At 33.7% G+C, this 26,291-nt stretch overlaps 1 protein-coding gene across 2 annotated transcripts in view; it reads left to right on the forward strand.

The window, feature by feature from the left end:
- Positions 1-26,291, forward strand: part of Stim (stromal interaction molecule) — a 124,542-nt gene that overhangs the window by 74,492 nt on the left and 23,759 nt on the right. For both annotated transcript variants that reach the window (XM_085961280.1, XM_085961281.1), the window contains exons 6-10: positions 18,037-18,236; positions 19,625-19,744; positions 23,073-23,240; positions 24,074-24,208; positions 26,033-26,153. In XM_085961280.1, the coding sequence (XP_085817406.1) occupies positions 18,037-18,236; positions 19,625-19,744; positions 23,073-23,240; positions 24,074-24,208; positions 26,033-26,153 (744 nt within the window). The remainder of the gene's footprint in view (positions 1-18,036; positions 18,237-19,624; positions 19,745-23,072; positions 23,241-24,073; positions 24,209-26,032; positions 26,154-26,291) is intronic.

Consider the following 26,291-nt stretch of genomic DNA (forward strand, 5'->3'; position numbering starts at 1 on the left):
ATGTATGGGCGTTGGTATTATGTAAAAATAATTTATTATGTACCATATGAATTCCATAAATCGCTTATAAAATGCACAAGCTCACTTATTTAACTAAGTATGACTAAGCATCCGGCCCTAAGAGTATTAATTTGATAATTTGTCAATAATGTGCAACTTAAAATACTTGCCATCCCCTATTAACATTACGATCTGCTACCCAATGCAGTTCCGTGAAGCTGCAATCAGGTGGAGGTTCTTAACTCACGAAATGCGATGTTTTCTCCTGTGACGTAAACCGTGATTATATTCTTGGACGGTGACCTGTTGAATGTTGTACTTTTATCCTGTTATGTGACTGAGGTACAGTAGTTGAACAGTTTTGGTGCTACGTAAAGCTTCGCCGTCCTTTGTACCTAATTCGTGTCCTCCGTGCTATTTGCTTATTTAATGTCCATACCTCCACACCATAGAAAGGAATAGAGAGGACATAACAACGATCCATCCTTAGTATCCGTTTTAGGTCTATGTCTAAGCTAATACCCCGTTTACACATACATGGATTTACTGCTGATAGTACGTATTAACGTGGCCATAAAAAGAAAATCCACGTCTAAACACGTATTCTTGCAAGTTGCAAGATTGCATGCATAGATCAAAAAATATTCGTAAGGTTCTAAATTTTCACGCGATAGTTGGAACTTGCGTGAAGTATGCGCATGCGCAGTAGAACAATAGTGATGAGCCTGCAGGAAACAATATGAACTCCGCGCAGCGCATTTTGACGTTTAGATATCAATTTTCACAATCTATCAAATAGCATCATACAATGACAACAACTCGTTTCGCTTACGCTTGAAGAATGAAATTGACGAGACAGTTACGTGTCTCGTCGATCACTATTACGTGTAAACAGTTATTATCGCGATAGTTGAATTTACACACTGTTGGTGCCAGTAAATCCATGCAAGTCTACAGGCGTTATAGGTTAAGGAGATATCTTATTTTGAAAATTTCACTCTTTGCTATCTCATTTCTTGTTATCAAATTAAGAATTGAGATAGTATAAAGAATCATATTATTATTCTGTTGTGTTCATAAGATATTTGTTTATAAAAACAGTGTCCCATCCATTATTAAACTGTCCTAAAGATATGCAGCTGACGGTAGCATTAAATTTAATAACATTGAAGTAAAATACACGTATACAGTTTTATACTCTTGATCAATCACGTCACAATGCATTGCAGATAATTGGTGAACTTGACATCGCGAGTATCATCATTAGTTTATTGCCATAGTTGCAAAATATATACCCAGAACAGGTGAACTGAGAATAAAAAAAAACTCTGACAATCGGTAAACTAGTCTCGCGGTGATATGACGCTTGATTAACTTTTTTTTACACACGAGTGACAGCAAAAACTAATATTTATTTAATACATACCTTGTTACATTATATTGTGTACTTCATAATTATTAAGTGTTTCATTATCGTAGTGGTGTCTAATCAGGTGATCGTACTCTATCGAATGTCAGTGATTGTGGATTTATCATAGACTAAATACATACATAGTGGTAGTAGCTAAAGATTTTATAATTAGTGTAGTGTTCTTTTTTTTTAAATTTAAATTTGTGGCTGTTGACAATGTCTTTTTCGTTTGTAGGATAACAGTGTTGTGTATGAAAATATTCGGTATAACCTCGGTGACTGCTTACTGCTTAGCAAAGGCCGTTCAAAAGCACTTCATTCCAAGATCGAATGCTGCAAAATTAATCTAATCAAGCAGTGTTTAACTCAAAGACATCGATATCTTTTTAAATTGTAATTCATTTTATTTAATACAATACCAAATTTTAAGAACGTAAGTAAATTCGTACTCGGTTGGAATTGTTGGTAATGTTGGCAGACTTCATTTATTAATGTTTTGTGTCCATCTTACATTGTTACAAGATTGTACAACCTCATAGATCTTTATTCGTGAATACCAACGTGAGATTAAACAGGCTCTTGCTGTAGATACCTACACATTGTTAGAATCTATTAATCATAATCTTTCTTTTTTACATATTCATATACTATCATTGTGATATAAGCGTTATGGCTCGATCACGTCACGTGTGCTCACGGTAAGCTCGCGCTACGGGGGAAAATGTGCAATGCCGGTTCTCTTGGTATTTTAAAATGTTATCAGACTGATGCTCCCATTCCGTAGCACATTTTAAACAAAAAAACTAATATTGTCAGTTAGCAAATTCTGGCGAAATTGCTATCACTACAATGAGGTTACCTCACGCGTATCAGCCGCACGAGTCAGTGGACTTTTTTTAATTTCCTGCAAGTTTACACAATTTCGAATCACGTGCTCTTTGTTTCTAGTGGTTTGCTCTATGGATTTTCTATGTTACTAAGTTTTCGTCTCCAGATGAGACCGGTAAATTAAAGACCGAATATGTAATTTTCAAAAAATAAATACATGTCACTATTTTTTATTTAAAAACGTGCGCAAAAACAGAAATTGCCGTACGTAATAATTTTATTGATTGACCCAATGCTTCGCGTATTCTATTAATTTATATCATGGACCCATGCTTTTTATTTTGTTGATCGATAACTGCAAAAGCAACAACAGTTTCGACCTTCTCTTCTTAATCCGAAGAACTACTCAAGTTGGCACTTTCTATAATTGAATTTATAGATAGTTATCATTTAAAATATACTGCGAAGTGACGACGTGACAGTCGGCGTGACAAACCGTGAGCACATGTGACATCATGATAATTTGTTCGCCCCGTTACACCCGCATGAGGTCACTTAGTCGATTGCATCATTGAGAAGACGCGCTAAACAATGCAGATGTCGGAACTACCCGATTGTTGATTTGCCGTTTAATTGATCGTTCATGCGCGCTTAACCTTCATTGGATAATATTATTCTTGGCTCTACAGCCCTTGGCAGGTCTTGCCTCTCTCCAGAAACTTTTTTCTTCCATCTTGGACTATCCAGCGCTGCCGTTTTACTATTATTCTGGGCGAGCATCCTCCAATCTCCTGTATCGCAGTCCAGCTATCACTGGTTCCGCCGTCTAGGTTTTCATATCATTAGGGGATACGTACAACCCCCGAATTTCTGTTGGCAAATCCAGTGCAAATTCTGAAGTATGTGTAAGATGTATCCACTCACATCATCCTGAAGATAGTTCAATTAAAATGTAATGGAGTTTAATAAGCTCCTTAAATGGAAATGGGATACGACAAATCTAGTTATGATTTAATTATACAATGCCAGATTAGCGTCACTTTTTCATGATACACATAAAAATCAATTAACATTTTCCAAATTTTGAAGCCTTCAATGCAAGGGTCTTCTGCGCAGTTCCAATTTCAAAAGCAATAAATATTTTGAAGTCAAATGATATTATGACAAATGAACAGAATAAATGAAAATAGCGTTGCTGTCATTTGTATTAAATAATAACCATTAATTAAATTAGTGGGGAAAATTTTGCAAAGCCTGAAGGACGGTTTTAGAAAACATTCTGACCATTTATTTTGATCATCATCATCAGGGGCGCGACAACCCGGTGTGGGTCCTGGCCTCCTCCAACAGCTCCCTCCACCTACCCCTATCCAGTGTGGCCGCTTTCCAATGTGGTACCCCCAGAATACGGCAGTCACTGGCAGCTCCATCTAACCAGCGAATCTTTGGCTTGCCTCTTCTTCTACGCCCTATTGGATTGCTGGACATCACTCTCTTTGCCGGTTCATTGTCATTCATACGGTGCACATGACCTAGCCATCGCAGTCTCCCAATCTTAATTGATTGGATTTATTTGGATGACTACATTAATTATTATTAATTGTGGAAATGATAGGTACTTTTATTACATACGCAAGACTTTTTCCTTTGGCAGTTAGTAAACAATGATGATACGATTAAGTTTTTACCAACTTTATAGTGTTACTTTAACATCATTGTATGGGCTTTCCACCTAGTATGTTTACAAATTGTCACAATATACCCCGGTACAGGTTTCCCGAATTGAATTATTACATCATTGATTAGTTTTCATTTGCGTTGTTATTGGACGTATGCTGCTGACCTCCACAAAATAAATACGATACAATTTTAATTCGTTTCTAACAAGGTTGCGAGGTAAATAAAAAGTGTGCCTGCTAATTACCTCAGCAGCTATTTACAGTTCTATCCGTTACCTGACTTTGTCGCTATGACAGTACAATAAAATTGCTGTACGAAGAATAGCCTCGTTAGAGATGAACATCGCTATTACAACACTATGCATAATATTATACGCGTAGGTATAGAACAATATATCCATGTCTGTCTGTACATTAAATATTGACTAACTACCATAAAAAGTTAGAGGAAGCTGCAATGAATTGCAAAAATATCAGAGTTTGAGAAACTTTTTACGTAACAACATCTAATATAATTGAAGACATAAGTGGATGAAGGAGTTATGTTACAAAATCAAAGTTTTGAGTAAATTGAGGTCAAAGTTTTTTTGATGTATTTTTTTCAGTTGATGATAATTTAACTAGTGATGTATTCAAGTGGTAACTAAGGATCACACAATTTTACTAACGTCAGAAATAGTTTGTTAAAATCTTCAAATGTGTAATTTATTTATAAAAACGTGTACATGACACCTTCATCCACTAAAAGAAAATAACAAAATAAAACTAAAAGTAAAAAAAATAAAGTAACATAGTCCCTTCATCCCTTGCCGTAATGCCAGACCAATGAACATTGATGTTACATACATCCATATGAAAGATGGGTACATAACACCTTCATCCACTTGTGTATTCAATTATTTGGAAAGATATTATTATTAATATTATTATATATTATTTACGTATAGTACCTAATTAAACATTTTTTTAATTATTGTCAGATGTTTTTAAAAATCATTGATATATTGATGAAACAGAAGCGTTAGTAGTATATTATTAATTGTATCATTTGACGCCCGCGATGGCCGAGTGGCCTACGCATCGGCTTATATTGTCGTGGGTCCCAGGTACGTGGAGTAAGAGTATGGACCTAATAGATTGAGCAAGTGTCTTGACATCCATATTTCATAAAAACAAAAACCTGTTAATACAAACCACCACTCCGTGGCGGCCCATATCGTCTCTGTTCTGGCAGAACACACTAACTGGAGAATACTAGTTTTAAGTAGTTTGACTTTGAAGTTGTTCAAATGTTTGAAATGGTCTATAATGTGAGTTTATTAAGTAATCGTAAAAAGGATGACTTTAAAATAAAGACTGTTTATTTATTAAGAAGGTTTCCAGACGGTAAAGTTTGAAATATGGAACATTTTGTTACTAACTCAATATGTAATTTTTTCGAATTAGTGTCTTCTGCCAGAGCAGTGACGATATGATCATATTGGGATCAGACATGGTCAAAAGAATAATATCAAGCTACTTATTCATACCTAATAATTTCATTTTTTGATCAATTTAGAAATTAGATCGTTGATACCCAAATCATTGCAATAAGAGTCTGGACTATTTACATGAAATGTGTTTCTTCTTGTGAATTTTGTCAAGTGTGTCATGTAGACATAGCTCAGAAGCAAGACGTTAACTACGTGTTGTATTTTTTCCTTTTTTCAATTATTATAAGTGATAGTTAATTACAAATATACAATTTATGTACTAAAAATAGTCTGCAAAACAAAGGAAACCCAACTAACTATAAAGCGAACTCTGAGAATGGGTAATAATTTCTGCTAATGTTTAAAAATGCTCACCACTTTCATTTACCTTTACACGACGTAGGTATTTGAGATTTAAAATAAAATCCTTCAAAATATATTTTTTTTTAATTTGTGGACCTGCTGGGTATGAGAAATTGCTGTTTATACAGTTTCATTCCTCGAATCTGTGAATGTTTGTACTATTTGTAGTTGTAATAGATTGACACATTTTATTTTCCGCGAATCAAGCACGTCTCAGAAGAAATTGCAACCAAAACAAGCTGTTCACACAATAAAACAAACGATCTAGGGATTTTTGAATTGATTTATAATCATTTTATAAATATGTGAATAGTTTATTATTTTATCACAGTCAAGTGTTACGTTGGTAGCTGTGAAGTCAATCATATGACATATTTAATTGAAGTGAATAATTAATTATTCAAATTGAAGCATTTGATTGTCGGTATGTACCTAGGCAGTTTTCAATAGACGAATTCGAAGGAAAACATTTTCGAATGAAAATTATATGGACTTATTTTATATAAATGATTGGATTACGTGTATAGTAAACTTCATATAGGTGACATTGTCACGATTAACAATGTTCAAATTGTCAAAAGTCAAACATTTCATAAGTACATATTGACGTTAGTGACAAGTGGTGTGGTTAATAAAATATTGTGTTGAATATGTGGATATAAAGATACGATTATGTATCTAGTGTAGTGTCTGTGGATTGGAGAAAAGACCGAGTTCGTGCAAAGAGCTAATTGGGTTGGAGAAGTGAGCGTGATGATACGTCATGTGCGAGACGCAGCGCCGATCGGCTATCGACCTCTGTTAGTAAATATTTTATTATATTTTCCGTCATATGCGTATGGCAACTTTTTGTGTCTCGTCTTCCTTGTGAATTTGGCATTAACGTTGGTATTTTATGTACCTTAAAAACGAAAGTCCAGAAGTCCCTTTCAAATATATAATAAATGATTGTCTGGGAGAAAAGTTGAAACAAACTGATTTGCAAGAATAACTCATTATCTTCGCGCGACTCTCCTTTTAGTGACTAAAATTTAGTCCAATGCCCTTTTCATAATATATATTAATTGAACTGGCATTTACGTAGTAAAACTCCATTATAATGGTTTTGAAATAATGTTTTTTTGTTAATACATAACAAACTTTGTTTCAAAACCATTACGTCTTATTCATAGATGAATCTTTTGGTGGACTTCTGATATGTTAGTGTTTCGTGCCTCTTTCGTTTAAAGTTTAAACATAACCTACAGTCAGGGCTCGAAATAGACCGGAGCGCCATTCCTGTTCGTGAATTCGGCAAAATTACCGCTCCGTCTCGTGGAAAAAATAATTTGACCATCTGAGCTAGATATAGATAGGCCAGTAATAGAAAATCTAACACACTTATTTTTACGAAATACACATAAAATTTGATAACTATGTAAATATCTTCAGAAAACTGTCGAGCGCTCCGTTTCGTAAAATTTTCCATTTCGAGCGCTGCCTTCAGTGTTAGTAATGCTCTTAAAAGACAACATCAAATATATACATATATGCTAAAATGGCGACTATGTTCTATTACAAAAATCATACATTGCTGCTACTAACAAATTTTGGAAAATATAGAACTAAAATATTTTTTATTTGCTTCTTTCCTTGGTTCGGCGCACCTCAAAATGTGCCGCCTGTAATATAATATGTGTCTTACATTTAGGTCGGTGGTAGAAACTACCCCAATTTAAGGTGTAAATCAGGGAACTCAGAAATAATGGAAACTGAAATACCTAACGGGTAAGGAGAAGCAGGCAATCAATCTCGAGTAAGGAAGAATATGGGATAAATTTTAACACGTGTCAAGAATACGTCAGACGTCGAATACTGACAACTGTTCTCGGTTTATGCATTGACGCTCATTTAATATTGGTGTATTACACACACTATTGCACGTCTATAATGCGTAGTTCATTTTCGTAGGACACTCACACATTCAAAACCCTGCGTCAACATTATTTACTGTATTGGTATATAGCCTATCGGAATTATATGCATTATTTTTGTTCTGTGGTATAAACAAATTTGAACTCTACACTTCAGCTCTATGTTACAAATTTTCAGAAATATCGGTAGTTATAGGTAAATTGTTTTTCCCTGTCGCAGCTTTGAATTCATTGCGATGAAATATAATGTATTCTAATATAGGTAATAACACAACATTTTTAAAAGATTTATTGTCTGTCATCTTGTCAGAGCTATTTTTACATGTTTGTTTAATGTCTTGTTTAAAAAGACTTAACTAATAATTTCATTATTCTATATTCAAATGGATACGTCGAAAATGTGTTGACCACGAGTTTTTAGTCAATGGCCGCTTCGGGCGATCGTAATAATGAATTTGTCTATTATCTCCACTGGCATTGAAGGTCCAAACTAAATTAATTCAACAATAGATTATGGACCCATTGATCGTATTTCGCATTAGCGATTTTCGTGCATCGCAGCGAATTGTGTGACGAATCTATCGTTTTTTTTTTGTTGCGACTCTATCCATTGTCAATTATGTTTTATTTTTATTTTTTTGTAAAGTTAAATAATTGATTATTGTCCTTCATGATTTGATCGGCCAATCCGTTTCATCGTGATCACTGATCACCGTTAAATGTTGTGACACCGAATTACAGACTGAAAAAAGCCAGATGACTGATATTATTTAAAAAAATTTGCAATGGGAATGTAAATCAAGGACATTTTTACGGTGATTGGTTTTGTGGATTTAGACCTGCTAACCGTCTAGCAAAAGTAATTGAGCCTTCAAATTCCTCGTCCAACTCGCTGAACGACTCGTACTCGCACGCATTCCAGGTACATTTGACCTCATTGAGCCGTCCACATGTAATAGCCGCGTGTCACTACTCGCGCACGGTCGAGGTACAGGTGACCTCATTGAAGTATATAAATCACCTGGACAACAAAATAAATACACCATAGAATCTATCGTGATGTTGCTGTGAAATAAAAAGCCCCTGATATTAATGTTGTATTATCAAAAATGAAACACGATTATTTCAAAAGCTCGAGGGGTTTTAGATGAAATGGTTTAGTTCATTCATTTTTATCGGTTTATTTTATTTTCTATGACAAACAAGTAAGTATGACTATGTCAGTATATTTTTCTTTTTAAGGGTAATTTATTTGTTTTTGTTTTCTTGTTTGATATTTTGATTTAATACAATTTAATTTTGGGTAATACCCAAAAAAATCCCCGAACCCTGACCAATGCCAATAATCACATCTAAATGAATCCTCGGCTTGGCTTGCCCAAAACATTCACGACTACCAACCAAATCATAAATTTTACTGCCCGCTTTGTTGATTTAACTATTTAAAATTAACATTTCAAAATTCGAACGTTTGGTAAACTGGTAACCCTGCCCTCCCACGAATTCCGCCAACAAATGATAACCACAATGCTGTATTACGTTATTATTATGATTTACGACGCAGATGATCTTGTCAGACCGCGGCGTCTGTTTGTTGTGTGCTCTGCACTATTATATTGTTGAGCGTCCGCCTTTTCATCGTTTCTGTCAATTGGTCCGCCATGCCGCTTCCATACAACTCTCGTCCCTGATTGTAATTGTCCGATTTAATAATCATTGTTGGCGGGAATGACAGCATATTGTAATGTCGGTCGCGTGTCGTCGCAGATGTTGTGCGAGTCGGCCAATTCTCTACATCTTGAATTGTGGTTCGCAAAATGATTAGTAATTATATGTCTGCGGTTTGTTGTTTCATGTTTGCAATCCATTATCGAAATTAACAAATTTTGTGCGCATTCCACGCGTAAATACTACTTTTGTAATTTGTTGTATAATGTTTGAGACTTTCACGGTATCACGGTTTATCGTAATAAGATTTTTGGGTTTCCACCGCGTGTAAGTCTTCCCTCGACGTTTCGGGCTCCGTATCCGGTATCTCTGGTCGTAACGATTGACAGATTACTCTGAGCAACGTTTGCTAATCAATTTGCTAGTTGAGCTAATCGGATTCCATTTGGCATTCTTAGAGCGACGTTTGCATCCATATACCTACACTACACTTCATCATAACACATATATATATATCTAGATTCTAGATAATGGCCTCTGCTAACGGCAACAGCAAAAAAAATCATTTTTTTTTTGTGCAACTCGTCTCTGGGCATGTACGATGGACCGGCTAAATAAAGCTAATATAATTAATCACATAACAGATTGATAAGGTAGATATGCGAAAGCCAGTCGCCATAGACAAAGACTTTACTTAATGGGGTGCATTAACAGTAATAACTATAGAGTCCCCTAAATGTCTTCAAATATTACTTATTCAATAGTGAATTCGTTACGTTATAAACTTTAATTGTTCCTATAGCAGATTAACCAGGGTACTATAAGTATCCAAAATTAGTACCTAATTAACGAGTTTATCTTATTACAATACTTTATTAGTTAGATTAATTGACAATTATTGTATATTTAACATAACTTAGCGCTATGGATTCTGGTACAAAAAGTCCCTGTTACATTAACTACATGCCACATATATAGGTTGAATACTGCACAGGGATCTATTGTTATATACTAGGAATCTTCCCATAGACAAGGGTCACCGTGAGAATATCTAGATCGCCTATAAGCAGGTGTTACACAAAAACATCATAAATTAATGATTATATGATGTGGACATGATACTACACTCTATAGTCAATACAACATTTTATTTCTAAAGTGATTTCTTGATTATTGCTTTAAAAACATTCCTTATATAACAAGGTAAAAATACATAAATAATTATTATTATGGGAATATAGCTAGTTCTTAAATTTACACATGGATCTTAACTTAATCTATGCAGTACTTATTCTAATAATACTGTATACTGTATAATAAAATGCATATTTATTTATGATACCTACTTACAATACGATACGGAATATAACACGTGTTTAAGTTTATCCCATATTTATCCTCACTCGACAATCATACCTTTTTACAAACACACCCTGAAGATAACGCACTTCCCATCATTTTTGTGTTCCCTGCAACTAAATGAAGTAAAAACACTGGCCAACAGAAGGGCTGTCAATTTACATTACAATATCGCCAGACTACGGCACAAAAAAACCCTCCAAGTAGTAAGTAGCCGTTTAAATGGAAAGTTATGCCATGCCGTACCCATCTACCATAATCTACTGACCTGGGCAGTCTGGCTGAACAATCAGATTATAATGTTTTTCGCATCCTACAAAGCCATATTAATGAGAAACGGGTTAGTGAAGATGATGTGTGAAGGTTATGTATAACACCTGGAAAATTCTATGGCCATTGAATTGAAAATTTAAGAGCAAGGTGAGAAAAAATCTTTAATAATGAAAAATATGTCTTGGATTAAATTTAAAACATCGCATTTTTATGGGAAGTGATATAATCTAATATAATACTATTAATATTAGATTATCCATTCGAGACTGGAAAAATAAACTGAGTTATAAAAAATGTGGCATGCGCGATTGGATTTTTTGCGCTCCATTTTTTAATCAACTAGGTTTTTCTTACTTCAATTTGATAAAAAAATATATATTACAATATAATATAACAGGGTTGGCGAACCTTTTTACGTACAAAATTTTCCTAATATTTTTTTTCTATTGGAAAACCGGGCCCTGCAAAAACACCATAATTTTTTAATTGATTTTTTTTTTCGTTTTTGAAAGAGCATTCTTTGTTAAAATTTATACATGTTTAGATATCTGTCTAGATTGTAGTACAGGGATGGCAAATAGGATTTGACCGACGTGCCAAAATAAGCCGTTTTTTTTTTATTCGTGGCGCGCGTGCCATTCCTTTTTAGGTGTACACATGATATAATCTAAATCATATTTATTGAACATATAAAAAATGATACACATACAATGAAAGATAATAAGGAAATAATTACAAGATAAAAAGATTTTTTTATATACAACGTTTTTAAATTTTCTGGTGAATCATATAAACTTGACTTAACTAGCTTAAATGATCAAAAAAAAAAATGTACTTGATAGAAATACTGAATAATGAAATGTCATTTCATATTGATTTCCATAGTAACGCACGTATATATTATTTAATAATTTAGTTGCTAGGACCCCCTAGCAACCAATAATGGTATCGAAATAACTTTTCATACAAAACGGAATTAACTAAAAATGAATTCAATTCTACTTAAAGATGGCTAAAAGTATTAAAAGAATGCATTGGTCTCGTGTTCTGATATCATAATCTAAAAGTTTCAAATGCCTAGCTAGTTGGGAAGTTAGTTAAAAATCGATTGCAAGATTTGTACCGGACAAATAAGAATACGACCTAAGAAAAATGTTGTAATATAAAAACAATTAATAACACACTCATTTATTTTGAGGTTTTTTGTTTCATGTTATTTGCGAGGCTTTTTATATCAGGCTGATATTATGTCGTTGATTGCAAATTAATGCTGCTGCTGAATCTTCCTTTGTCAACCAATTGCATGTCCATGATTCAATATAGAAATATATGTACTTTCACATGAGAACGTGGATGAAAAAATGGTCAACAACGAGATTACTAGTTTTTTAACATATATAGAAGTATCAGGCATACTTTTCCATGTGTTGCCACAATATATACTTATACGTCTACATGAATTCGCTTTGATTTTATATTTCTCCGCTATAAACGTTTTGAATATTAAAAAATAAAAGGAATTTATTTTTTGGCGTAACGTCGAAAAATTTTAGCGTGCCAAGCTTGGCACGCGTGTCACGTATTTGCCATCGCTGTTCTAGTATGTTCTCAAATCGAGATTATGAGACCGAGGATTGATAATGATGAAATCCTGGGATTGATTTTTTTAAACGTTTTTTTTATATGCAAAAATAAAAAAAAAGATAAAACTAAAAAATACTTAGGAATTAAAATAAATTCACGGAAATTGTTATTTGAGCTCTATTTATGACAAAATAAGTCGACTTTATGATACTTACCTTATTTAGGTAGGTACCCATCATATCAACTTAAAAAGGTGAAGTCTCTAGGTAAAGTTGTTATTTTTTTTTAATTAATTTATTTATTTTATCAAAAAATAGCTTTAAAAGTTTATTAATCGATAAACAATATCCAAAAGTAATAAGAAAAATAAAAATTATAATTAAGTTCAGTATTTCAAAAATACACGTAAAAGTCGGTACTTGGGTACATTTAAATAGGTTGCGAATGAATGACGGAAGTTTTGTGATCAAAATTACTATGAAGTTACGTAAATCTGTTAACTGCAGCCTCAAGTTTCCGAAATTAGAATTATTTATGTCATTATAAATTATATATATTTCAAATTTAAAAAAATTGATTTATAAGTTAAATAGCATTACAATGCTTTGTATTTCAGTAAGAAAAATCTTGAATTCGCCATAAAATCGCGTAACCCTTATTGTAATCATTATTGTTTTGCTATACATACGGAAACGTTAGGGTTGATTCAGTTTTAACTGTACAATTTCATTTATTAATTTTCAATTAAAAAAGACACTTTTTTTTTGAAAAAACCAAGGTAAATTTAAATGAAAATTTGTGCAAAAATTTCAAACGCCATTATTTAAGGACAAGATTTTTTTTAGTTATTTCTGTATACATATCTATAAATAACCAGAATTTCGGTTTGTTATATAATATTTTTTCTCTGTATGTACAATTTTTGTTTGAAGATGGTTTAATATTTTACGAGAAATTCCGACATTTTATATACCTACCGAACTATAAACTTCTACGTTGCTTAATCGTAATAAAAAAAATCTGAATGTGTAACATTCGGTTTTATATATTACTTTTTTGTAATATTAATTTCGTCAAATTTCCATATGTTTACACCAATCTCGGGATCGAAAATATTCTCCATTGACATCTTATTCAAAAGCTTATACCTACTACAAAAGCTCGCATTATGTATATGTATAGTGCTTTCTAGCATTATCTAGAAGTTTTGAACACACAATAATATGTGGTTACTCGAAAGATTTATTCATTCATTTGTTATAAAATTTATCTTTATGATATTATTTTCGCTTTTATTGAATGAATGAATGTTGAAGAATGAATCTAGAGATATTATATTAAATTATCGTGAAATATAGATCGCGGAAATAATCACAAGTATGAAACGAAATACGGTTTTATTCTAAATTTTAAAGCAAATGCTTGAAATAATACTATTTTATGGTTCTCTGAGCAATAATACTAAAGAGATGAGTATTGTCCGGCTATATAAAGCCGTTTTCTTTGTGTATGACACAGTAGGGCCTCAATTTTATCTATGAAGCCAGGGAACTCAGAAATAATGGGAACTGAAATACCCTACGGGTGTGGAGAGTGACAGGCAACCGATCTCGAATGTGGAAGAATATGGGATAAACTTAAACACGTGTCAAAATACGCTTGTCCTCCGTTCTGACAACTGCTCTCGGTTTATGCACTGACGCTCATTCAATATTTGTGTATTTGAAGGTTGCAACCAATGACATTAATATGGACGAATCATCTGGAAAAAAATGACACTCACTTTTTTGTCGGGTCTGCCGAATGGCATAATCTGTTCTAACGCCATTACAATAAAAGTGATATTGCTATAAATTCCCGATGCTTTTTCTCGGGTCTGCCGAATGGTTCGGTTCGAACGGGTTCGCTCAAATGAACATTGACACTAGAAACACTGTTCTAAAGCCATTACAATAAAAGTCATATTGCTATAAAATCCCGATGCGTGATATCGCATAATGGAAATTGCGTGACGTCTACCTATACATGCGAATGCGCGAATAGCTACTGTATTGAGTGCGTCGTCCATTAATAATGTCATTGGTTGCAACACACTATTTCACGTCTATAATTTGTGGTTCATTTTCGTAGGACACTCAAAACCCAGAGTAGCGTATTGGGGTATAGCCTATCGGAAGTCTATTTATTAATCTGTTCTGTGTATGAAACATACCATCACCTTGCTTCTCAGTGCGACTACCAAATCTAAACACAATAGAGTTAACCATCTTTTTTACTAAATTAACTAAAAATGACCCGTAACTTTATATTTCACATAAAAAAAACTATAGATTTCACAAATTGTACTCCCGGTTTTGCCCTTAGCGCATAAGTCGATCCAATATTTACCGGATTCACTTCTAGTTTCTCTAAGATGATTATTTATATGTCTTCCATCTTACTCTAACACGTATCGCGAAGATTATATGCATGCCGAATGCTTTCTCACTTATGTTCAGTTTTTGTTCAGGCCTTGGTATAAACATATTTTTTATGATGAGGAAAGATAGATCACCATAATGACACATATTATATCATTCTTACAAAGTATGGATTATTCATGGTTAATCCCCCCTGACTTACCCGAAATTCTTTATTTTATATACATTTAATTTAGTACATGTCCATCTTAAAATGGATTTTGTGTAATAATGCTGTGTGAATAGTAAAGGTATTCGGACCATGACCTCCACAAGGAGGCGCTGACAGGACTCTAGCCTAGAGGCCCGGGCATAGAAAGGGTCCGGCGTGGCGGGTCGACCAGCTAAGTGAGATTAACACATATCCCAAATCTACTATAACAGTAAAAAAAGTCGCCTGCGGCGCTACTTTACTTCAGAGCTATTAAATAATATTTTTAATTTATGGTTGTGCGTTGCAATTTGATATGATATGATAATTGATAATATACCTATACTTAAATGATAATTCTCGTGTAGAATTTGTGAAACACTACTCTAGAGCATCATGCTACCTTTAAACTTAGTGATAGGTAGCTGGGCCCGCCAAAGATCCTGGCCTGGGGGCCCGCTTCAGAATGTGGGGGCCATGATTCGGACATAAGATGTCTGAGCTGCCGAGTATCAACTCATGGCAATTTTTTTCTTTCTTTGGTCTAACTGAATTTTACTAGAGACCTATATTATATCTGTTGATGTGGCCCCTATTTTGTGTATAATTAATCGAACTCACTAAACTTACTAAAAGTCACTATTATCAAATATACATCAATTCAGCTAGATTTTGGCAGAGGCTAGGAACCACAGAACAGATAATAAATAGAATACCGATAGGCTATATTCAATACGCCGCAAGTTGATGCAGTGTTTTGAATGTGTGAGTGTCCTACGAACAATGAAGCACGCATTATGCACGTGCAATAGTGTGTGTAATACACCAAGATTAAATGAGCGTAAGTGCATAAACCGAGAGCAATTTTCAGTATTCGACGTAAAACGTATTCTTGACACGTGTGTAAGCTTAACCTGGATTCTTCCTTACTCGAGTCGGTTAACTGCTATCGCCTTGCCCGTTATGTATTTCAGTTCCCATTATTTCTGAGTTGCCTGCTAAGAACCCTCTGAGGCCTATAATAATATTATTGCCATTTTCAGATTTCAGATATGCAGATTCGCCTATTTCTCTGTGGTTTCTAGTTTATGTGTTTTTTTTTAAATACTCTTTATGTGTAACAAATATTATCTTTTAATAAACTATTCCTTTTATTCAACGAATCATTAGCAAGTCTAAGTGTGTTATAAAAACTAAAAAATGGAGTGATCCGTAATGTCAGTTAATAATTAAAGAATTAATTTAACATTGTAACACAGTTTGATAAACATTTCATGTAAGAACTACTAAATTCTAATGGATTTAAGTTTTGTACTATTCCATTTGAGCCGTTTTTTGACCTGGGTTTCGCCTTTCGGCATCTTCAGGTGCCGTGTACACTCACCAAAGGCGAAACCCGGGTCGCAAAAAACGACTCAAATGGAATAGTACAAAACTTAAATCCATTGGAACAGCGATTTCCAAACTGGGAGGCGCGCCTCCCTGGGGTGGTTCGGATTGTTGCAAGGGGAGGCGCGAACAGTTTAACACAATTAATGTAGCCACAGGTTTTCAGTTTGCAAATGCATAGTTTATAAAACGGCCGCTAGTTATAAACTACGTAAAAAACAGTCCTATAAAAGGTTGTTTGCAAACCTGTCTGAAAATATGGAGACTAATTTTATAAAACCTCACTTCTATACCTACTATTGTGAAGCGCGCTGGCTATCTCGTGAAAAAATGAAATTATAGGGTCAAATCATAATGTTGAAATTTGAGGCAAATTCGTTTAGGAACGATAATTTTGTTCTAGTTCTATTTGGTTGAAATTTTTAAAAAATTGAGTGAAAAATCAATGCAAGGACCACTAATGCATTCATTGATTTAAACCGACAAGGTGAAGGCATTTATGAAAAATTTGTGCTTTCGAAATCAAAATTACAAAAAAATAAGTTCGCCATGTTTCCACTTTTACATGATTTCTGCGTCAGATATATTGAAGCAAACAAAAATCTATTTACTGAGTTCTTGGTTAGTTTGCTAATGCACTTTTCACATTAATTTAGTAATCGTAAAAAAAGTCGCCTGCGGCGCTGATTTGTGTCGGAACCATTAAATTTTGGAAATATGTGGTTGTGCGTTGCAATTTGATGTGATACCTATATGATGATTGATTTACTTAAATGATAACTCCCGTATATAATTTAGGAAACACTACATTAGAGCACCACCTCAGCCTTAACCTCAGCGATAGGTAGGTGGGCCCGCCAAAAATCCTGGCCTTGGGGCCCGCTTCAGGATGTGGGGCCCATGATAGAATACATTTGTCAATGAACGATGATGAATTTGAAATTGTTTGTGCTAATAAACAATCACATTCATCGCATGAAAAACAAATTACTTTAAAAATGAATATAATATAAGTAGTAAAACCTTGTTTATTTAAAAAAAAAAATCATTTTTGTATTAGAACAGTGTTGACTATTTAAAAATGTGTGTATTATTTAATGAAATAAAGGGGGGGAAGCGCCAAGATTAGATATTTTTAAAGGGAGGCGTAGTATCATAAAGGTTGGAAACCACTGCATTAGAATATAAATTCAAATTCCATCAAGTACCTTCGGTCGATAGTGTTAATATTAAGAGCTACTAGAAATTTGTTGTATGTAAGTAGAATGTCCGTAGCTTAATTGGAAAAGCACATTGGCACGAGCAACGGTTACAAGTTCAAGTCCCGTCGGGTGTCGTATTTTTTAGTTGTTGTATTTCTTTTAGTTTTAGTATTTCTAGTTGGTATATATATATGCATGAGATGTTTTCAAATTATGTATGTTCAATATTATGTTATTATCTCGACACCCTGGCTTTTGTACGGTTTGTCTAAACTTCCCCACCAGATGGCGGTCACCGTTGGAAGGACGGCGTGCTGATTGCGCTGGTGCTGGGGGTGGTGGTGGGTTGCTGGTGGGCGTGCCAGCAGGGTCGGGCCTCTCGCAGGCAGCTGCACCGCATGCTCAAGGACATGGAGTCTCTCAGAAGAGCTGAACTGGCCTTGGACGACATGCAGAAGGAGCTGGAAAGGGCTAGGCTTGAGCAGGTTGGTACAACTGAACTATATTAGAAGTTGAATCACTAAACGATAACATTAATTGTAATTCTTTTTTTTTTATTCTAAAAAAAATAAGTAAGTAAGTAAGTACATATTATAATATATTCTTTTTAACACTACAACAGGCCTAGAGGTAATGACAGTAACAATCATAGCACCCACGCTTTGAGAAAATTACATATAGGTATATATATTGTGTCCTCACCTGGATCGAACCCAGAGCTCCATAAAAGGCCAGTGTCATACGCACTGCACCACCTTTTTAAACCACTTCTTTTATTCAATGAATAATACACAAGATCTGAGAATGTAACATTGTAACTATATATTGAACATATTGGAAAAGTACATTGGCGCGAATCCAGCGACTACAGTCCTGTCAGGTGTCATATTTTTTCTAAAATGGATTTTTTTATAGTGGGTATATGCATGAGATGTTTTCAAATTATGTATGTTCAATATTGTCTTTATCTTCTAAAAAATAATGCCAGCCGGAATATACTCCGTTCTCATCTAAGTACCTACTTAATGTATTATTTATATTTTATACTTAATATTTATTATCTATATTGCAATGGTTATTTGAGTTGTCACATCATTATCAATTTTATACTCTATATCAGTGGCGAAGGGTGGAGGTAGGCTGTGGAGATTCAACATAATATATAGTGCACACTAAACTTTGTCAGTTATACTTATTTGTTTTCATTAAACTAGGGATTAAACCATAATACTAGAGGTAGACTGTGGAGATCCGAAAAAAAATAATGCACACCTTGGCAGTCATACTTATTTGTTTTCATTAAACTAAGAATACAAATTGCAAATGGTTTTTAGAAGAGAGTTTTTAGAGTCCTGCCTCAACCAAACCATCATAGATAAAAAATATTTTATTGAGAAGAATTGTTTTACCTTAATATCTATTACGGTTTGCGTTAGGCAGGGTTTAATTGATTTTTAAAAACTAACCTATACCATCTGCAATTAGTATTCTTAATTCAATGAAAACAAATTAGTATGACTGACAAAGTTAAGTGTGTACTATTTATGTCGGATTTCCACAGCCTACCTCCACTCTTCGCTACTGCTATATTTCAGTGTTCCCTCTAAGCTCTGTACAAGCCTTTAAGGGAGAACAAAATGTTAAAAGGTCGCCCTAAATACCCGTTGCATTGACAAATCCTGTATGTTGGACAGAAATACGTGCAGTAAAAAGCGATTGAAGAAAAATTACCAGAGGTCATAATTTAGTTGCATATTAAAACCAGTTAAAGATGGTACGCGAGTTGGACAATGCTATGATTATATTTAGCTAATATAAATAATGAAAAACTATAACTAAATATATAATTTATTTACATTTTTTTTGTTTTTAGGAAAATGTAGCAACTGAAAAGATGAACCTTGAACGACGGCTCCAGGAAGCCGGATCTGGTATCTCGTTAACCACCTCATACTCTGACCTCGAAGTCTCACAACTCAAGGCTGAAATTGAGGTAAATGCGGCTGCACAAAGTAAAATCTACAATTATTTTTAATTCAAATTCAATGTTGTGGAGTTATAAAAAAATCAATTCATGAAATTATTGAACCACATATGGACATAGTTATGCAGAAAGTAGCCAGTCCACAAAAAATAAAAAATGAGATATGTTATAGATAAGATGCGAGAAGGTTTTCTCTACGTTATGCTGAAAATAGCCAAGCCGCAAAAAAATTATTCTTGAAATAAAATACTATTTACAATTTTACATACATTTTTAATATCATGTTGCTGCTAAAGTGCCATTATTTCAGCTCGATATTATTGTGGACTGGCTACATTCTGCATAACTAAGTTCATATGATTCTTATGAATAAATTTTGGTTAAATTTTTGCTTTAAAGGTGTACTTAAGCAAACAAAAAATAGCTAATAGAAGAAATCATGTCACACCTTTTGTAAATATAATAAAACTGTCAGAAATTGACAGCTATCATAGTATTTTTAGATTTTATTTATATACCCATACTTATCTAGCGCATGGACTGTTTTCGGAGTATGTATTGTAAAATAATGATATAAGATGACGCAGAATTACAGCAGTGTTTAACATAGAGACAACTGTCTTACGCGACCCATTGTCCAGCTAATGAAGAAAGTCAAGAAAACACATATGGAATTACATAGCCTTGTAGTGTATATCTTATTGTAATATAGTCAAATTGGTAAGTCTCGAAATCATGTTATGGAGTAATTAGAATTTGAAGTTTGACATTCTCCCTAAAATCAGGCATAATGCTAATTTCTTTGTACTAATTGTGCATGTTCTATATATTGGATGATCTTGAATTTTTTTTCTAGCATACATACATATTTATATAATATAGACACGTTAACCGTTGTTAACTCTAAATACCTAAATTATCGACTTACCAACTTTTGGCAGCAACCCCGCAATATGTACTTACATTAAGTATAGATACATACTTTAGAAGTTGATGTCTTACTTTCCATATCCGTTTTAACTATACGTGGGAGTGAGTTGTTTTGCTTTATAAACATTCATTAAAAACATAGTAAAATTATTTTATTGATTACTTAACAGTGTTTACTCAATAAATAAAAAAATTGGCATCATTTTCAATGGAACCATAACATAAATAATTATGAAAATATTTATTATGTGTTCTTTTTGCAGATTTTTTTAAAATCCAATAATAATTATCACCATAACGTCATTTCTCTTTTGAAAATTCTTTCATAAATTCTAATTGATTTAAGTTTTGTATTATTCCATTTGATTAATTTTTTGCGATTTCGGTTTCGTCTTTCGGCATGTTCAGGCAATGGCAGATACACACCAACAAAAATATTTCTATTATATATAAGAGACACCGAGGCCAAACGGCTTTTTATCCTCTTCATTTGTAGTAATCGCGTTTGTATACCTATTAACTAAGAACTCATGGCCCTTTGTTGTGGGTCTAAGGGAAGAAAGAAAAAAATAACAGAAAAATAGGGGTTATACAGTGGTTACTCCTTCGAATTAACAGAGTGGGCACTAAAATATTTTTCTTCAATTCATGCAGATGGAGAAAGAACTAGGAGGCTTTAAGAGCCAATAGTGCTTGTGGAATATTGGCGAAAATTCGGTTGTGATGGCTGGATCGTAATTCTTAAGATCTTTGATCGACTGGTTTGGGATGTCTCCTGTCATGTAGCTGTAGATTTTTTTAGATATTTTCAAGACGTGGTCGTAGATGGTTTCCACATTCAAGTCTCTATGAAGAGAGAATTATTGTTTATATAGTAATTTAATACAATATAAGAAGGTAAAAATCGTATTACCCACAAATAAAGTATCAGGTGTAAAAACAAATTTAGAATATTTTGACTATTTAAAGTGTTTGTAAAAACCCTTAGTAAAGTGGGTATCTTACATACTACTAATACATTCAGTAGGTAATCACATTAAATTATCATTACTCTTAGACAATGGAACTAGGTACCTAATGTGTTGGTAATTCAATGGAATTAGCTAATGAGAGATGTCACTAAATATAACCTACCCACTAAATGAAAAACAAATAAAACAATGGTTAGATATAATGCATAATTGGCCAACTGAAAGCATCAACTGCGTCACCATTATGTAAGCTTTTAAGAAGGTAGGAAATCAGTTAAACATAATATATGTACTGAGACTGACGGACTGAGATTTTTTCGTTTTTCTACTAGGTATATAGGTACAGTACACTCTCAGTAATTCGCCGCTCGATTATCCGATAACTACTATTATCCGCCGCTATTTTTACTAGTTGAAAGCACAAAATCAAGCTCTATAATTCGCCGGTATTCGATTGTCAAATTCAGTAGTCCGCCGCGTACAAGTATACAACGCAGATGAGACGGGTTTGTTTTGGAAACTTCTCCTACGTTCATCGCGAAGAAAGTAATGTACATGGGAGGAAAGTGTCCAAGGACCGCATCACAATATTATGCCGTGCTCCAATGCAACCGGGACACACAAAATGAAGCTTGTGGTCATAGGTAAAGCCAGGTATCCTAAGCCATTCAAGAATATCTGCCTCACTGAACAACTGGTTGTGTTGAGTGATTTACTGTTTAATATTTAGTTAATACTTGATTTTAATTATAAATAAAATGTAATTTGCTAGAACGAATTTCCCAAACCTGTTTTAATTTTTACCATATGTTGTATGTATGCACTATAATCCGCCGCTTTCACTAATTGGACACTTGTCTGGTTTTTGGGGTGGCAGATTACTGAGAGAGTACTGTTCATAAAATTATAGTTTTGTATGTAAACTCTCTGGTTAGGTTTTTAAAAATTATGTATTTTAATATAATATAATATGTACATTCTAAAACATATCGTCATTGCTCTGGCAGAAGACACTAATTCGAAAAAACGACATATTGAGTTAGTTATAACAAAATGTTCCTTATTTCAAACTTTACCGTCTGGAAACCTTCTTAATAAATAAACAGTCTTTATTTTAAAGTCATCCTTTTTACGATTACTTAATAAACTCACATGATAGACCATTTCAAACATTTCAACAACTTCAAAGTCAAATTACTCAAAACTAGTATTCTCCAGTTAGTGTGTTCTGCCAGAACAGAGACGATATAATCTGATTTACCACAGAAAGCTAAACATACAAATAGCTGCCCTGAGAATTGATGTTTCTAGACTTATCAACGTATTCACGCCATCCATGGATATATAATATGCAGTCAGAAGCGCATATGGTATAAATTAAACTGTACTTCTTTGAACAACTTCTATGGATTTAGAATGGTGTTTATTCTTTACAGTTACTGAGATCAGAACTGGTGAGGGCAGAAGGAGAACTGGAAGACAGATGCTGGGCGCCACCCGCCGGTCTTCAGTTGTGGCTTCAGCTGACGCATGAACTTGAAAACAAGTCGTACCTCAGGAAAAAGCTCAGCGCTGATCAGCAGCTACAGACAGCACGCGACGCAGTGAGTATTGTTATGCAGTCTTGGTCCATAATTATAATATTATTAAGGTTGATCTGCCTGATCGAATCACGGATCCGATACAATTCACATGTTTTTAAATGTGTGTTTGGGCCCAGTGCAGTGCATAGACCTACTATGTTGAGCAAGTAGCTTACATTCATTTCTAATAAAAAAATCTGTTTTGGTAAACCTTTTTCTAAGGCGACGACTATGATCCACATTGGATGGAAAAAAAGAAAATTTGAGACTTTATTAATTCCACATTGGTTACATGGACTTCTTTTCATTACAGAGGTATGTTGGATCGTATTCTCATATTGCTTTTATTGTAATCAACATTTGTTTGGATCCAGGCCATGAACCCAATGGATTGAGTGAATAACTAATAACCAATTTAACTATTTTTTTATTCAACGAATAATTGACAATATTTAAAATGTAACATTCCTTTTATTGAATATACATAATTTGAAAACATTTCTGAATAAATATAACCAGTAGAAAAAAAATACGTCACCCAGCAGGAATCGAACCTACGATATCTCAACACTGTCTACTTTTATGACATTACTAAGCGTTGTATATTTGTCATTTGTTTCAATTGCCTATTGTTTTTTTCTCTGGTGCTTTCTGATGGACATTGGTTGCCTTAAGCAGACCTCCATTCTCCCTGGTTCTCTCTTTCTCCAGTCGATCACTCCTAGTGCTCTCTGTTTTCTAGTCTGATGCTGTTTGGACACATGTCATGCTCATCAAATCAAAGAGCTTGGTACTGAGATGTACCAATAATAGAATACTATATATTTTGTTTTATTTTAATTTTTTTTTTCTAGTGTGAAAAGTTGCGTAAGAAGCGGTCCAGTCTTGTTGGTGCATTTGTTTCGACGCACGGAAAGTCCATCGATGACGTGGACCGGTCCATTGTGGAAGCCAGAACGGCTCTCAATGAAGTTACACAAGAACTGCAGGTCAGTATTTGATGTTTAAACATCCTTCCAACATTGATCAGCGCTTGCATTTGAAAGCCATTTTATTTTCCCCAAAATATTGTATTATTCATCTGTTCATTCATTGTTATTGATTTATTTTTGAATATAGAATTTTTTAGAAGTTGATTCAATTATTGTCCATATCTTCAATGAATCAGTTTGCCTTTAAAATTTGTTAGTATAAATATCTGTAATATTGTTTAGTTTATATCAGTTGAAAATGTCCTATTGAAGCAGACAAAACCAGTCTTGATGAGTTACCTCGCTCTTTGAGACCGTGATCGACAGGCCGAAAATTAAAAATTATAAATTATAAAAAATTTCCAGAGTTATCTCGTCCGACTTTAAACTTACTTTTACTAGCCTACTTTACTAAAAATGAAACACACAGTGATATCTGTTTGAATGATTCTGAAATACTAAGCCACGAATTTTCGGTATTACAGCGATTGTAGTAACAGCTTTGCTCTACATTCAACGTGTGTCGTTACAAATCTGCGGCCTGTCTGATACTGCCCTAGTAATATCATGAGGCATAGAAAAGGACTATGTGTAATAAGTATTACATCGTCTCTGTTCTGGCAGAACACACTAACTGGAGAATACTAGTTTTGAAAAATTTGACTTTGAAGTTGTTAAAATGTTTGAAACGGTCTATCATGTGAGTTTATTAAGTAATCGTAAAAAAGATGACTTTAAAATAAAGACTTTATTTATTAAGAAGGTTTCCAGATGGTAAAGTTTAAAATAAGGAACATTTTGGTATAACTAACTCAATATGTAATTTTTTCGAATTAGTGTTTTCTGCCAGAACAGTGACGACATAATATCATGTTTTATTTTAATTAATACAATGTATTTCCATGAAGAATTGACAATTAACACCATTATAGCAAAGTAATAATATATAACATCGTTCATCCCAAAGATCTTCAATTTTCTTCCAGATGAAGCTTTCTGTGAATATAAAAATCGCTGAAAGCAATTTCAGTTTTGATTTAAGTACCTTTTTTGGAGATCTCTGGACCGTGTTCAGTTTGTATGAAAATTAGTGATCCTAGTGGTCCTTTTTACCATCTATACAACAAAGTTTTCTTCAGCATCTTTGGTTCATTCCTTTATTGATATTGAATACTAAAAGAGAAATTTAATATGACATAAGATTTGTTTTGGAAAATCACTAGCCTTATCTCGGTTCGAACTTTATTTACTCCTGCACATCTATTCTATACACATGGCTGCTATTGGCCGCTATCGGCGGCTATCGAGGATAGTTTATCATATTTATGTATTGAGGTATTATAAATTGTTACAATAATGTTTATGTTTTAACAGCACCCCTCTTGACTGTGTTTACTTTCAGAGCGAAATAGACAGTTTTGACAGTTAATAAATAAATATGATAAACTCAATACATAAATATAATAAACTACCCTCGATAGCGGCCAATAGCAGCCTTGTATATAGAATAGATGCGCTGAGCCCTTCAATTAATGTACGTATTATCTAGGCAGCCAAATACATCAAACTATCAATATTTCGAATAATTAGAAATAGAAAAACAAAAAAAAAACAATAAAAAATCTATCAAATAACAGCATGTTATGCGAAAAAATGCTATGTTACAACATAACAGCCAAAAATACTTTTAATTTTTCTATGATTACCAATTTTATTCGACCACTCTAAAAACCAACTGTAGTAATACTGAAAGTTCATATCACTTTCTCTAGTTATAGTCCAAACTCTGTGTATAAAGCCTTTTATGCAATGTTGTATGTATTAAAATTAATATTATTTCAGGAGCGTGTTCATCGATGGAAACAAATGGAATTGCTGTGCGGCTTCAACATTATCAACAACAATGGACTGCAGTATTTGGAGACAGCGCTGTACAGAAACGTTAACGGCAGACCGAACCGATGTGAGCCCTTGTTGATATTAAAACGTATTAGTTTCTTCTAGCGACAATCTGTGTGGCACAAAAATTAATGAATTATTCACTACTCTGTCACAGTTAATTAATTATTATTCTTCTCCCAAACTGACGGCTGTCAAACGG

Source organism: Rhyacophila brunnea, unplaced genomic scaffold, assembly GCF_057557595.1.
Source record: "Rhyacophila brunnea isolate RB1 unplaced genomic scaffold, BYU_Rbru_1.0 scaffold_12, whole genome shotgun sequence".
NCBI lineage: Eukaryota > Metazoa > Arthropoda > Insecta > Trichoptera > Rhyacophilidae > Rhyacophila > Rhyacophila brunnea.